Genomic DNA, 15,817 nt, shown 5'->3' on the forward strand with positions numbered 1-15,817 from the left:
GCGATGCGGTCCCCACGGACGCGCGGCCGCCCCGGGCGCCCCCTGAGTCTCCTGCTCGCCCTGCTCTGTGCCCTGCGAGCCAAGGTAGGAGCCCGCCGGGCCTCCCTCCCGGTCCGCCCTCTCCTTTCCCTCGCGGCGCCCTGGACGCCGGCGGTTGAGCGCAGCGAGCGGGCGCGGAAGCCCTCGGGTGCCCGGCTTCTCGGCGGGCCCCGTTCCCTAGAGGGCTGCACCTGGGCTCACGGAGCCCCGGGCCTCCTAAGTTTACTTTCCTGGCTGGACGGAGGGTACCTTCACCCGCTGTTTTACCCCCCACCCCGGGGGCAGTCGTCGGATTTCTCCCGCACTCCTGCATTTTATGCCCGGGAATCACGTTGAGTCCTTACACCCAGTTTTGCGAAATTGTTTTCACTTTGGCGCCGCGGGCTCCGGGGGCGGGCGGGCGGGAGTCGCCACGTCCACCCTCGAAGAAAACAGGTTTCTCGCGTGCTGACCTCCCACCCTCCCTGGCAGGTGTGCGGGGCCTCCGGCCAGTTCGAGTTGGAGATCTTGTCCATGCAGAACGTGAATGGGGAGCTGCAGAACGGGAACTGCTGCGGCGGCACCCGAAACCCGGGGGACCGCAAGTGCGCCCGCGACGAGTGTGACACGTACTTCAAAGTGTGCCTCAAGGAGTACCAGTCCCGCGTCACCGCCGGGGGGCCCTGCAGCTTCGGCTCGGGGTCTACTCCTGTCATCGGGGGCAACACCTTCAACCTCAAGGCCAGTCGCGGCAACGAACGCAATCGCATCGTGCTGCCTTTCAGTTTCGCCTGGCCGGTGAGTGACGGACTCGGGGAGGGAGCCCCGGCACAGAAATGCACCCACGCCAGACTTTCCCTTACGAACGGGATTTAAAGACTTGAAGCTTGGCGCTAACCCGGGAAGTGTTTTGGGGTACGGGAATAGGAAGCTGAAATCGAGTAGTTAAATCTCGGCAGGCTGTATAGCTGCCGCCTTTTGCTAAGCGCACAAACGTGGGGACTTCAGAGGGCATTGTGGAGCAAAGTTCTGAGGAAGGCCTATTTAAACTTGCAACTGGAAGGCCCTAGAATAACCCACTCGAGCCAGGGAGGTCATTGTCGAGGATCTCGCAGCCTAACCAATTAAACCTGATGCGCTATGAAAGCGGACTCGTGCAGTTCTGGCCTTCTAACGCGGTCCAAATTGGCACCCTCCCCTTTCCCGTGAGAGGCGGGGATGCGGGTGTGTCCTTCCTGGAGGGTGTGGGGGAGTCCGTTTCCCGCTGCTCCCTAGAGATTTTGGTGCGTGTGGGAGAAAGCTCTGGCCAGGCCCGGGGGTGGCCGCTGTAGGGGGGTCTCCCGGACTTCGTCAGTTGTAGGCCCGGGAGCCTCCGCCCCCTGCCGGCCCCTTCCTGCCCTCGCCCCCGCGCGTTGTGGCCCTTGTGGCCTCACTTCCAGCGGTTCCCGGACCCTGGAACAGCTGTGTTTGCAAACTTCCCGGGAAGGGCGGGGGTGCGCCCTCGTCCGGCTGGCTTATGGTCCCCGCTAGCGTTCGGGGGTGTGCCAAGGCCTGGAAGGGACAGTCCACTGAAGCAGTCCTTGAGGATGCAAGTACTTGAGCCCCCCACCCCCATGCCACCCCGGCGGTGGGGCCCGTGCAGAGAAGCCCTTGCAACATCCCGAAATGGATAGGCAAAGATGAGTGCTGATTGCAGAACGGGAGAAAAGGGGAAAATGTTGGTGCCCTCTGCCCTGCTCCTGTCCAGGAGACAGGACTCCTTGCCAAGGCTGGAACTTGGCCCAGTCTGTGTTGGGAGGGTGGGTAGTGGGAGGGGGAGCGAGGTGCCTGGGGGTTGGGAGGAGGGATACTCTGCCACGTGCTCAGACGGGTACACTCTGCTGCCTCCTACCCGTGGGCTGGGGCTGTGATTCAGAACTCTGGGGGGGGAGTGGAGCGTGTCCACCTCCAGGTGTGTGTGAACCTTGGGACCCACGTTTTTGGGGACTGGCATTATAGAAAGTGCCTTCTGCCGTGGGTGGATGAGATAAGTCAGTTATCAGAAACCTGCCATTAAGGGGAGCTTATAAAAACTTGTGGTATATGGCGTTTTCTGCAAACCGAGAGCTGCTTCTGTTGTGGGATTTTTTTTTTCAGAGTGTTTATCTTTATGTTAATCCCCTATTAGGGAGAACTTTAAGCTAAAGAAGACTGCCCCTTAGTAATCTGGGCCCAGGTTGACAATGCACACTGATTGTCCTTGAACCGGTGTTTGGAGTTTAGGGGAAAGGGGCCTGCAGGTGATTCCATGCTGTGGAGAATCCCTCCAGAGCCCCTAGCTTTTCTCAAGACCATAAAAGGAATCTGATTAGTGATGTGGAAAAGCTGCAGGCCTAGCTGAAGTTCGCTTTGGAGCTTAGGGTCAGAGGATTGCTTGTTTGAAAACCAGGAGCCTTGCTCCCCTGGCTGACTTGGGAAAAGTGACCTAGAAGGTGTGTCCCCTTTTGACACTTGGCAGAGAGTCTTGGATGGGGACCCAGCGGAAGCAGCAACAGCAGCAGCGGCAGCGAGTGAGGGCAGGGAGACGATTGATTCGCTGGTGCTCTACTGTGGTTTCAAGCCCCAAGGGTCACCGACCATGAAATACTCTCAGCTTTTCTAGAATGGGAAGGTGGCTGGGGCTACATTAAGTGTGGTTTTTTTGAAGTTGGGCCAAATGCGTGTATCACTCATAAACACGTCTCCACCCTGCCACCCCAAAAAAGGCCTTCTGTGAAATATAAGCTTGACTTCCTGAGAGGAATTGTAGTTTAGGTGTATTGTTTTAGTTTATTTTCCCGAGTGTGGTTAGAGAAACACCACAGTCTGAAACTTTCAAGAATGACTCCAGGGTGAGTGTTAACTGAAGTGAAAGCACTTAGGTAGCTGACGGGCATTGAAGTAGACAGTGCGACTTCATTCAAGTGTGGCGATTAACTGTTCATAGGCATATCTATTTAAAACTGACTTCCTGGCTAGTTAGTAACTGAATTTGATTCAGAATTCAAGCTGTAACAAGGGGGATATGTGGTTTTTTTTAAAAAAAAAAAAACACGTAATCAGTTTGGACTTCAGTCACCTAAGCTACCAACGCTTAGTCACAGTTACATTTGTTTTTGCAAGGGCTCTCCCAAAATTGCTGACGGTTGATCTATAGTCTGGGGTGCAGGTCTGTTTGGAAGGTCTCGTAATTCCTGTCTTGGAATTATGGCCCCATTCAAACAACTGTCCGTGTTCTGGAGACGATCTCTTCCTCTCCAGAGGACCCAATAGTTGGGTGAGATATAGTTCACAGCCCAGTGCCCATATGAAAAGCTCTGTAGAGGTGAAGCTGCTGCTGAGTCGTTATGAGTATCACCTCCCTGGTTTCTACTGGCCAGTGCTAGGGTAATGTTCATCTAGTCCCTGTATCCTTGATACTCGGAGAAACATTTGACTTGAAGTAACTAGCCTGATGTATGATCCTCCAGTGGGGAAATCCCATGATGAGAACATAGATTGTGAGAGGCAGTTGGGCACAATTGGAAATGATTTGGGAATCATTACTGTAAGCTACTAAAATGTTTAACTTGCACCTTCCAGAATGTAGTGTTAAATTCCAGTAGTGCTTATTTATTAATAATATAATTAGCATTACCTGGATCCAAATGCTTTAAAAACTCCATTGCTTGATGTTAAAAAAAAAAAAACTATAATAATATTAGCAATAATAATCAAAACTCCATTGCTGATCCTGAGTAAAATAGATGTAGGGAAACAGTTGAGACCCCTAGTGTCTCAGCCTCCTAGCTAAATCCTTGTGACACTTATAGAAAGTTTCCTGATCAATTAACTTTTTTATGACAAGCCCAAGGAAATGTGACTTTTGCATACCAGGGTCATGACTTTGGCCCTCTTCACGCTTAAGACCAGGAGTTTGGATAATTCACCTGCCAGGAGGCTCATCATAGAATGTGCCTGGGGAGTCTTTGCTTTTATGCCTTCTGCTGGTTTCCTGGTCTCTGAGCCTCTGCAGGTGTGTGGACACATGGAAGACAGAGGGATAGACTTCTCATTTGAGCTTGTTCTTTTACGAAGCCAGTACGTGCAAGCCATGTGGTCTGCCTGCATGCAAACAAATAGCAAACGTGTATGCGCTCAGAGCAAGGGGCTTGCAGTGTAGAGAAATCATCCTTTGTCCTAAGATACCTACCTCAAACTAAAGCAATGAAATGATGTCTGTTTTGAAAGCGGGACTTGGATGTAGAACTGAGTTTGCATTGCTCTGTCTGCAGAATGGCTGCTCTCCAAATGGAATCCCTATTCAGGATAAACTTGACTTATAATATTCCAGGTGTCACCTTTGTGTTTCTTCCTCCTTGTTGTCTTGTTTCTTAGCAACTTTCCAAACTTCCAGGACTTACATGAGCTTGCAACCCACCAACCTCACACTCATAATTCTACAGAGACTTCAGACATTTAGAAAATGGGAAGCTTTTGGCATGGAGGTTGTTAGGGGAATTGGATGAGTAAGAGACAAAGGCAGTGACCTCTCTTACAGGCTCTTAGTTTTCTGGAAAACCATGGATTTGAATCCTGCTTATAGTCTTCACAGCAAGAAGCAATAAGAGACATTTTGGGTGGAAAGTATATGGGAAGTTTAGTGTGGAGGAAAAATGTTATTCATGAAAAGAGGAAGCCAGGCAACAGGAGTCTTCATGTTCCTGAGCTGAAAACAGGAATGCAGACAGAGGTCTTGGCTGGATTCATTAGTGGCCGTTGACCGATTGTAGAAGGCCCAAAACTTGGTTCCATTGTCAGGCTTTCAAGATTACAATATAAGAATGCATAATCCCTGGATGTGATGCAGTTAGCATGATAAATCCCTAACAGCTATCCCTGAGAATTCCGCCTTGATAATCAACTTCTAGAGACGTTTCCTATCCGCCCCCCACCCCACCCCACCCCACCAAGAACCACAGTTAGGTTCCCCATTCTTGAAATATTACAATTGGCTGCATCTTTTAAATATGTTAAAACTATTTAAAGCAAAACAAGCTAAATGTATTTTTCAGTTTTAGGATGCTTGGGAGGTGATGATTCTTGTGTTTTCTAGAATGGTAGTGGAGGTAGGGGAGGTTGTGAACTGGGCTCAGAAGTGGCCCATCCTTTTCTTAGAACTTTGACTTCCTTGCTGGCTCTGACCACTGTGTGGACTGCCTTGCCCACAGCCCTTGTTTTTAGGGTACTAGTGATATTTGTCACTAGTGCAGTACATGTTCGTGGAAGGAATTCCACAGTGTGGCTCCCAGTGGTTAAAAGTGGTATGCAAATAGTCAAACATTCAGAGCCCTCTACCAGCTAGGCCTAGTTTTTATGCTCTTTTGGTAAATAAGTAGAAAGGCTTCTTGTTCAGGCTTGCTCTGTGTGAACTGGACCGTTGTGCTTGGCTAGCTTCTTGGTATTCTATCTATTAACCTTGCCACCCTTTTGTAACTGGTGCATTTAATTATCAGTGGGATGCTTTTCAAACAGGTAAGGGTAATGATGGGAAAGGGGGTGGGGGCATCTCATTGAGTCTCAAATCTGGATATGAGCTTTGGGGCCCACTCCGTGAGTCTTTGAGGTGGGCTTTCATGAGAAAATCACCCTTTGTAACTAGATCGGACTCTATTGAAATGTCAAGCCCTGCTGACTAAATTGCTTTCTATGACTGAAGTCTCCCTAGCTTGGATGCTTTGGGGTAGCTGTCCCGTTTCTCAGGCCTTACCTTGCCAGAACTCTACCATCAGTGAATACTCAGTGCGAGTGCCCACACGTGAAATTTCTAAAGCCTGTTTTTTGTTGGTTTAACATGTTTTGTGACTGGAATATTTTATATTCTGGCCACCCAGACACAGGCAGGACAATAGTGTGGCCGAATTGACTGAAATGAGGATTACAGAGAATAATGAGGCCTCTCCAAAATCAATGCTAATACGGGCCAGCAACAGGAAGCGACAGTTGAGTCAGCAGAGTGCAGTGCCTCAGACAAACTCTGGGCTGACTGACTCCATACAATGGCCTCATGGGCACAGGGGGCATTCCCAGGGTGCCGTTCCTCGCCTGGCCTGTAGCAGCGGCCTGGGGTTTGGGACGCGGCTCGCGTGCCGTTTGGATGGCGGTTTGTTTGTGTCCGTCAGCCTGGCAAGAATGGAGGCAGCCGCTTCTCAGGACTTGGTTTGGCTGCCACTGTTGCCAGGAAAAGGAAGCTCCCAGTTGCCAACACAATTACCTTTGTTTCTTACATCCCCCTTCTTAATGTGGCAATTAAGTGCTTACCACTGTGCCCGGTGCCAAGGTAACCACCGTGGAGTGGGGTGCAGCCTTCCTGCAGCCTCGGCCCGGGATGCCTGGGGCTCTAGAAGCCAGGACCTCCATGTAGATGAAATTCCACAGAATTCCTCCCAAAGATCATTGTGAACACCAGCAGCTCCTCTTAGCTCTTGCAGGCGAACAGGATCAACCCCTGTGTTGTCAGATTTCCCTGGTGGGAAGGGACAGAAGTGATTCACTGTAAACCCAGACTCCAGAGAGCGACTCATCCTTCCTGCTTTGCCCCTGGGCTATGGTTCTGGAGAAATTTCAGGAAAAAAGTAAAGCCAGGTGACTCTTGTCAGTCCTGTTTTTATAGTTTGAAACCAAGAAAAATACAAGCATTTGCTATTTCTGGATTTTGTGTATGTGTGTGTTTCTCATTTTGAGTGAATGTTAAGTTGGAACACTTGCCCTCTCACCTTATCTCACACCCCTATCCAAGTCCTGGGGGTGGGGGGTGTGTATTTCATCCTGGAAGTTGGGGGGTCAAAATCTGCAATGGTTAATTGGGCGTGATGTGATCACAGCAGATTGCTGGTTTTGAGCTGGGTACCCCACTTTGATGGCATAAGGTATGCGTGGTCTGGATCTTGAGTTCTGGATGTAGATGCTGGGATACACAGAGGTCAAGCGTGGGCCTGGGAAAAATAAAGTTCCCTAGCAACTAATAATCATTGCCAAATTATCTTGATTGTTGATCTATATTGTGGGGATGGAGTGGGAGTATGAGTGCCACCTAATAGGAGCCTTGGAGGGAATCCTTTTCTCTGGAGGCTGGGTGGAGGAATCCTCCTGCCCCAGGAGGTGAGTCCTGGATGCATAATCCCATCTCTGAAGTAAAGGAGAGAAGAGTGGTTCAGGACTTCTTATTTTTATTGAGCCAGGCTTTGTCTCTTACACCACCTTTAGCCTCTCTGTCCCATGGAGAGGTCATTGGTGGAAATCAAGACATCCAAGATCCTGAGCTCTGTGTGTCAGCCTGTCCCTCAAGGTGGGGCAGTGTTGGTGAGCACCTTCAGAGCTTCCCAGCTCTTGGTGGAGATGGGCCTGCAGCCTTGTGCAAGACCAAAGGGTGCCTTCTTCCTGAAATCTTCAGCAGCATGAATACTGCCGTGCCAGCTCAGTCCCAAGATCCTTCCCTTTCCTTGGGGTTTGTGGGTGTTATGTGTTTAGAGCTTTTGCAAGTCTGTCAAAACTGTGGGTATCAATGCATTCAATCAGAGGATTAATTACACCAATATGTTAAAGAGCATGGGTCTCGACGTCACTGGTAAATGAAGGGCTTAATTATACAGAATCAGCTCCACATCTGGCCTTATTCTGACTGGACTCTTGCCTCCAATCAGTAGAGAAATATAATTTCTTGCTGCTCCCAGGGAAGAGTCCTGTAATTGGTAGGAAGACATAGGAAACTCAGAGGCTGTAAATAAGGTGTAACTTTCACTAATAAAATATTAACTATGACAACAATGAATGTGGACCTGTGGCCACTACCTGGAGAGGGCTGGGTACGTGCCCCGGCTTGCCTGGTTTTGCTTGCTTTTCTGAGTATTTTCCCACAGTTATCAGTGAACGAAATGGAATCCTACTCTGCTTTGAGTATGAAGCATATTTCGGCTGAATTCCAAGGCAGGATCTATCACAAGATATTTTTATATTCAGAGATGACCTGCTGTGTCGCTGTGAGGGGCAGTAAGCTCGCCTTGAGTTATGAATGAGGCTTTAAAAGAAATCATTTTTGCTTCTACCTTGAAGGTATCTTCTCCCTTGGTGACAGCGTGTTTTTGGCACTGTGGCATTATTTAACAACATGTGCCACTATTCCCCATGTATGATATCTCATGGTGGTAACATAAAAGGGTTCATGTGCTTCTTCCCTCCACCCCCACTCCGCCAAACATATTCTCCAGTGCAAAGACTGCAGAAAAGTTATTAAAATCCTGGCATTTGGGGAGACTGAACTCATTCTAAATTACAAATGAAGATTTGAGTAAATGCGGGAATTTGCTAATGGCTTGGATTTGGGGGGGGGCGGGGAGTAGAATTCTGAGATAAGGCTGCAAGATAAAAGGTGTCTTCGGTATAATAGCTGGCATCTGGCCAGTGTCCAGGGAATTTGTTTAGTTAGTGGACTCTGATTATTCCTGGAATGTTAGATCTTATTGACAGATAAGTTCATCAATAAATGCAAGCCGTGGGCGTGCACCATTTCTCCCTTTTGTGCTTTCATCCCTGGAGTCTTCCCCCCAGCCACCCCTAAGTTAGGTTGCTGCTTTGTTTTAGGAGTCCCTTTGCACCTACCCCTCCTGCTTCCTAGAGTCACCTGATACTTGTGGGAGCCGAGATGGTCTCACACAGACAGGGCTTTCAAAGGGGGACTGAAAAGGAAAAGGGGGCCTCCCTGGGGACAACCCCACCCGGGCCCAAAGTGTAACCTTAGCAATACCCGGCTCTCCTCACTAGAACAGGGACCCCCCTGCCTCCCCCTTCCACATACAGATACCTGGTAAGGTCAACTAGGAATAAATGCTTTGTGTTCCTCATGCACTGGGTCAGATACATAAAAAAAAGTTTGGAAAAACTATATGCTGAGTGTTCACCTATAGGGACATGCCTTTTGCCATGTCAGCTTTGGGGCGCCTGCCCGATGACCACAGTGGATCCCTCCAAGCAAAAGGAGGCAACCTGGGGGGTGAGGGGTTGAAAGCACTAGGCTTGGATTCAGATGCCTAAGACTGCCTTTGACAGCAAATAGACTTCATCTTGACTATGTGGTTTCACAAGGATGTGGAAGTGGGGGAGCAAGAAAGTATGACAGTAGAGAGCTGGCCTCTATTTCTGAATACTAAGCTGCTGTTTATCTGTTGCAGAGGTCCTACACTTTGCTTGTGGAGGCGTGGGATTCCAGTAATGATACAGTCCGTAAGTATCCAGCAATGGACTTCTCTCTAAATGGGTGTCTCCAAAGGCACAGTGCTTGGCATACCATACCTGTTCAGAGGTGGATCTGTCTCCTAGGTGCTTTACCACCCCCTGCTGTGTGCCCCAGCACCGCCCACTTAACCCCCTTCCAGGCTAATTCTCAGGGAAGCTTTTCCCAGGAACTTCCCCCTAGAATTTTAGCTGGGACTATTAAGTGTCAAGGACAGAGTCCCAGTTAACTCAGTCCCTGAATATAGGACCTAGATCTTTATCTTTCGGATAGAGATCTTAATGGTTTTACAACTTTAAAACCTTGTAGTCCACTAAAGGATCAAAGTGGTGACTTTTTAAAAGTCCATTTAAATTTTAAGTGAGTATTTAATCTCTCATCAGAAAGATAAAGCCCAAAAAGGTGGCATTGGGCTCTTTGAAAGATCTACCTTGAATTTCACTTGTGAGCAGCAGGCAGGTGAGCTCCAGCTGGCCTGGGGTTCCCACACTGTGCTTGACAAACCTTCCATTGAAGTGCAGCGCCAGAGCCTCTCTGGCCTTCTGAAAGATGACGCTGTTTTGAATGCAGGTTGCTTTTCAGATCTGCTGGGGTGGGTTTAGATGAGGAAGCTGCAGGATGTACCTGGAAGGACAGCTGTCTGGCTCTTTCGTTGTAACTTGACGTTTTCCCTCGCTGGCTGAAATGGCTAGGTTTCTTTTGACCAGCAGGATCTGGGCTGTGGTTATCAGACAGCTTGATTCACGCTGAAATCTGCTCAGGGGAAGTGTTGAGCCAAATTTTTATCTCCGTCCTCTATTCTTCTGAGTGTCTTACCCCTTCAGTTTCTCTGCCTCACTGTCCCTTTGTATTTTTACTTTTCTCACCTTGCTTTTTCCTACTGAATGGAAAGTGCTGCATGTCACAGTGGCCATGGTGAGGCAGGTAGGTGCTGGTGGGTTCTTTTCTGGCTGTGGCTGACTTGTTGCCCACCTCCCCAGATAGCCACACAATCTCTGCTGAGCTCTGCTGTGCCAGACTCCAGGCCATTTGGGTCTGTCTTCATCTGAAGTCCAGATCCTGTGAACTTCTCCCAGAGGGGGCACCCCTGTCCTGCTCTGCGTGTGAGTGTGACTAACCTTGACTGTGACTGATCCCAGTTGGGTTTACAGATCCCTGATTGTTCTACCCTTTCTCCCCTGCCACAAACCTTGGGGATTGTGTGAGCGTTTTGTCACTCTGACCTGCTTACAATGGTAACTAAGCATTGGGGAGGTGGGGGTGGAAGAGGGAGAAATAGGTGCTTAGATATTCTGGTGTGGGCATGGCTTTCTGCTTCCACTCCCTTTTAGAGCTTCAGACAGTCTGTGGGTGAACATATCTGAAGTTGATCCTGGCCCATGCTCAGGGCTAGGTCAGGATGCTGGTTGGGTCAGGATATTTGGTAGGGATATGACAGCAGCTTTTAGCACCTGCAGGGCCTGTACTGGGCCTTCGGTCACCCCAGAGGTAAGATCGTTGAATTTGGTGCCTATCCAGAGCTGCTCATAGTTGTTTGCAATTTTTAAGATTTATTTATTTATGAATACAAGAACCAGAGTATAGTCCAGAGGTGTGGGAAGGTGAGAGGATTCAGAGACAGAGTGAGGAGCAGAACAAGCAGATCTACTGAAATACATTGCTGAGGGGAGCAGCAGGTGAGACGGGAGAGGTCTGCTGCGCCATGTGGGTCAGCTCCCTGGCCAGGGATTGAACTCATGCTGCAGTGACTGCAGGTAGCTTCGAAGTGCTGAGACTTAACCCCTGGTGCCACCAAGGAGGCCCCAGTTGTTTGCATTTTGGAGTTTCTCCATTTGGGGGCTTTTAGGGGTGTGGCGGAATCACTGCTAAAACACAAAAATGACTGGGATGGAAATAAAAGGCTTTCAGGCCTCTGTTATTGAAAAGGACTTATTACCACAAAGTCACAGCATCCCTCTTTCAGGTTATTGCAGTTCACTGTGTGAACCCCAATGAGGAGGGGTGGGGATTGGCTGGGAGTGGTCCATACACTTGCTTCTTCAGCCCCTCTTTTGCAGTGTTTCCCAGGTATCTTGAATTCAACATGTTCAAAACCAAATTTGTTATTTTCCATCTGTAAGAGTAGTCTCCTGCCTGGGATCCATTCTAGAACACTCCGTATCATAAAATAGAAATCCAGAAGTCACTCTCAGTGTATCTCCATTTCTCAAATCTCCAGTTTCATTAGAGCCCATCACCTTCCACCATCATCCTACTGCTCCCTGGGTCAAGTCTCCAGCTGCGCATGTCTGAATTTCCCTGGTAGCCACACTGGGCTCTCCCACTGTACTCTGGTCCACCTCCAGTGCTTCCTCTATCCTGACCTTTGGTCTTTCAGAGCACAAGATTTGATTGTCACCTTTACTAATGGCCATTCGGTTCCTTCCTGTTCTCTGCTCAGACCTTTGACCCCCTCCCCGCCCCCCACTAAAGGTCTCATCCAACCTAACCTAACCTGCTCTGTCTTACAAACCCTATTGTCCATCTCTTCTGTATTCTAGTCAAACCCCACCTGTCACATTCTGTTCTCAGATGCACCTTTCTTTCCTGCCTCAGGGCCTTTGGAAATGCTGCTCACTCAGCCTGCGTATTCTTCCCTCTCTGTCTCTCCCAAGGGGCTGTATTCCGTGAAGGCAGAAGCCTGGGAAGTGTAACAACCCAAATGGAGTTGGCTGTTCTTTGGGGCCCACTCCTGGCTTCAGCTTAAAGGCAGAGTCCTGTGTTTTAGGACAGAATTCCTTTTCGTGCCAGCTCTGTGGTGGACCCTCAGGAACAGAGCCTGCCTCAGGGGAAGTTGGGTGCTGTTCAGATATTAGAAAATGGTGTCAGGCAGCTCTCCTGTTATCATCCACCCTGAGGTCACTTTTCTTACCGCTCAGGACTACAGTGTGTTAGGATCCACATTTTTTGTGTTGAGCTCAGGAGCTATGCACACACAAACAGGCATAAAACCAGGTTTCCTCAGAGTTTTGCCTTCTTGGCTAAGGCTCCTGTCTGGATTGTGCGTTGGTGTGGTCTCATGTTATGCTCAGACTCGCCTCTCATCACCTCCGCTGCCTGTAAAGAGGCTGTTGTGGGTACTTGGTGCTCCATTTTCATGCATTGGAAGATTGCAGGAAGGCTTGTGATATCCTTTCCACTCACAAAACTGGACCTTCAGGTGAACTACCTCAGATCCATTTATGATGCTTTAGTACATTAGGTCATGAAATTCAGGTGATAGCAGTTTAGGAGAACTAGGCAGGAGACTTGCTCTGTAACTCAGATGGCAGAGAGCGCATCACACTCAATTCTGACTCTTGCCTCTGAGGAAAAGTCTGTCATGCAGGTGTGAAACTAGTTGTCTGGATCTGTTAGCCCCATCAAGCATTCTGAAATGATTGTCTTCACAGCATTTCCTGGAAACAAGTAGAAAGTGTACTAAGCTCCTGAAAATTGCCTGTCCATCTGCACCTTTAGGATTGCCCTGGACCTTGTCTGAATTGTTTGTTGTTGACACCTTCTTGAGAGAAGTTGGAAGCCTTTGAGCCCTGGCTAGCGTGTCTAAATCATTCCTTTATTAAGAGCTCATAATCACATGGTAATAACCCACTACACTCTTTAATGAACCAACAGAACAAACACAGTTAATGGAGGGACATTTTTGTCATTCTTTGGCCTGTGTTTATTTGCAAAACTGAAGTTAAAGTGTTACCCACAAGTGGTTCTGTGCTTGTTTTGGGGTGCAAGTCTGTAGGTATGCGGACTTGTTCAAGGCTTGTCTTGCCCACACGACAGTTAAACCCAGAGGGTGAATTGTTGGGGCAATGTTGGAAGTGGAACGTGGATGAAGCCACCTAGAGTCCTCCTCTCCTGGTCACTGAGAGGGTTTGCAAAACCTTGTAAAGGAGCACAGGCCCTGGGCCTAGAAAAACAGGAGTGTGGGTGGGTAAGAATCACAAAGACATGGCGAGTTAGTCCTAACACATTCTCTCCAAGGTGGCCTTGAATTTGACAAGGTGGTGAAGGGTTGGTGCTGGCAGGTTTAAGAAAACAAACACAAAACAAGTTGGGTGCTGACTTAGTGCCTTCCTTCCTTCTCACATCTCTCCCCTTACCCTGGCACCTGTGTTTGGAGCTATTTTTGTACCTGTCATTTCTCTTAGACGAGATTATAAGTGACCTCAGTGCAGGGACCACTTCTTCCTCCTGGAGAGACACTTGAGCTCTGCACATGTTTGTTGTCTTCAGAAAACCCCTCAGTTGATCCATCTCTAAACTGGGATGAACTTCCCGCCCACCTTCTGGGCAAAGGTAAAATGCCTCAGGTTGGCAGCAGGGCTATTTCAATGCCAACTTAAAAGGGGGCCAGAAATACTTGGCTTCTCATGAAAATTTGGAAGTAGACAGAGCTTTCCAAAGTAAGACACAGAATCCTAAAGCTGCAATTGAGAGATTATTAACCTTTATGTCAAATAGTGAAATTTCTTCCAGAATAACATCCCATAGCAGCTACTTTCTATAATATGTGAAGAGCTTCAGCAAATCAGTATGACCAATGATGTCATAGAAAAGTTGGCAAAGGAGAGAAATAGATTACAGTTGCCAGGAACAGATACAATGGTTTTATAAACGTGTGAAACGGTGCGCACCATCACTTAATTAAATGCTAATTAAAATAAGAGATACTTTACCTTAATCAGACAAAGATCAGAGAGTTTAATAGTATACGATGTCGGCACTGCTGTTGGGAAATAGTTTCCTGTGCTGGTGGGAGGACAAATTGATAGACTCCATTGGTGACGGTGTGGGGTAGTCTGGACAGAAATGAGTGGGCTGTGCACTTTCTCTTTGACTCAGCACTTCCACCTCTAAGATTTCTTATTGCCAGAACCACACACATGGGCAGGTGTGTTCAGAGATGTCTGTTGTGACTTTGCTTAATAGTGAAAGGACAAAAACTTAAATGCACATGCAAGGAACTAGGTAAATTATCACATTGTATTTCTAGACGATAAAATACTATACAGCCATTAAAAAGGTTAAATAGGTGCTAGTGGTGATTGCTTCATGGTAAGTGGGCGAACTTTTCACTTTCTGCCCATTTTTACTGTTGGATTCTGTGCCCTATGCATCTGTGGTGATTAAAAATAGACAAAATGTCTTAATGTGAACGTTAATTAGGGTTTTGTTTTGTTTTTGCCTCTAGAACCCGACAGCATTATTGAAAAAGCTTCTCATTCAGGCATGATTAATCCCAGCCGGCAGTGGCAGACACTGAAGCAGAACACAGGGGTTGCCCACTTTGAGTATCAGATCCGTGTGACCTGCGATGACTATTACTATGGATTTGGCTGCAATAAGTTCTGCCGACCCAGAGATGACTTCTTTGGACACTATGCCTGTGACCAGAATGGCAACAAAACTTGCATGGAAGGTTGGATGGACCCAGAATGTAACAAAGGTGTGTGAGCATATGCCAGGCAGGTCATTCAGCTCCTAGTGGCAGTTATTTCAGGTGTCAAATTTTCACTCCAGCTGCAGTTAGGTGGCCTATTGCTCTCCCAGGTGAGGTGAGGCTTTGGCTATTTTATAGATCTGAAGCATGGAGTTGGTGAGGGTAGAGACTATGTTGGTGTCCCCATAGCGAGCTGCTATGTTCTGGATGCTAAAAGCTCACAGCCACTCCTGCAACATTGTCCTGATGGAACAGACACCTCCCCATGCTCCACCTCTAGCTTACTGTCTGTAAGTGACCAGCACAGGGGTACAAAGGCCAGCCCCTCTGCTTTAAGTCTGAGCTCCAGTTCAGCTCCAGACCCTCCTCTATGATCAGATTGAAGCCAGCTTCTGAAAGCTGAGACCAAGTCCTTGCTCAGCAACTTCCTCTGGTCCATCTGTGGACCTCAAACCCTTTCTCTGACACCTAATTCCCTTCTCAGAGTCTTCCTCTGCAGGAACCCGACCTAAAGTTGAGGTCAGGTGGGACTGGGTTAGCCCAGCCACTATCTGAGCAGGATGCTTCTGTAGGAAGTGAGAGCCCTAAGCTCAGGGCAGCTTTGTGGGCCATGGCATTATGTGTGAGTAGAGAACCTACCTTCTCATACTCCAAAATAGATGCTTTTAGATGTACTCTACTCTCCATACACTTCTAGAATTCAGCAATTCTAATTCATAGCAACTTAATGGGTCATTCTACTTAACCATATAATAGGCCCTCACAAACTTTAATGTACTCTGCTTTGCATTATTGGGTTAATCCTTTCAAGATAAATTCAAAGAATAAGTTTCTGAGCTCTGTGGAGTGGGGCAAAGGGAGAGAATTTTACAGGTCTCCTGGGCAATTCTGTTTCTTAATTAGAGAAGGGTTTAAAAGAATGGCAATCCTTAGATTCAAATGACACAACAGACACTGGAAGCAGTCAGTGTCTTAAAAATTAGCAACAATTACTTAGACTTTTAATATAATGTTTGGTATTTTCATGTCTTTAAATT

The 15,817-nt window shown here is 48.0% G+C and overlaps 1 protein-coding gene across 1 annotated transcript in view; it reads left to right on the forward strand.

The window, feature by feature from the left end:
- Positions 1-531: 531 nt before the first annotated feature.
- Positions 532-15,817, forward strand: part of JAG1 (jagged 1) — a 34,748-nt gene continuing 19,462 nt past the window's right edge. The window contains exons 1-3 of the mRNA XM_012728356.1: positions 532-816; positions 9,243-9,294; positions 14,532-14,786. Of these exons, the coding sequence (XP_012583810.1) occupies positions 553-816; positions 9,243-9,294; positions 14,532-14,786 (571 nt within the window). The 5' untranslated portion in view covers positions 532-552. The remainder of the gene's footprint in view (positions 817-9,242; positions 9,295-14,531; positions 14,787-15,817) is intronic.

The sequence above is a fragment of the Condylura cristata genome, unplaced genomic scaffold (genome assembly GCF_000260355.1).
Source record: "Condylura cristata isolate star-nosed mole 26May11 unplaced genomic scaffold, ConCri1.0 scaffold00022, whole genome shotgun sequence".
NCBI lineage: Eukaryota > Metazoa > Chordata > Mammalia > Eulipotyphla > Talpidae > Condylura > Condylura cristata.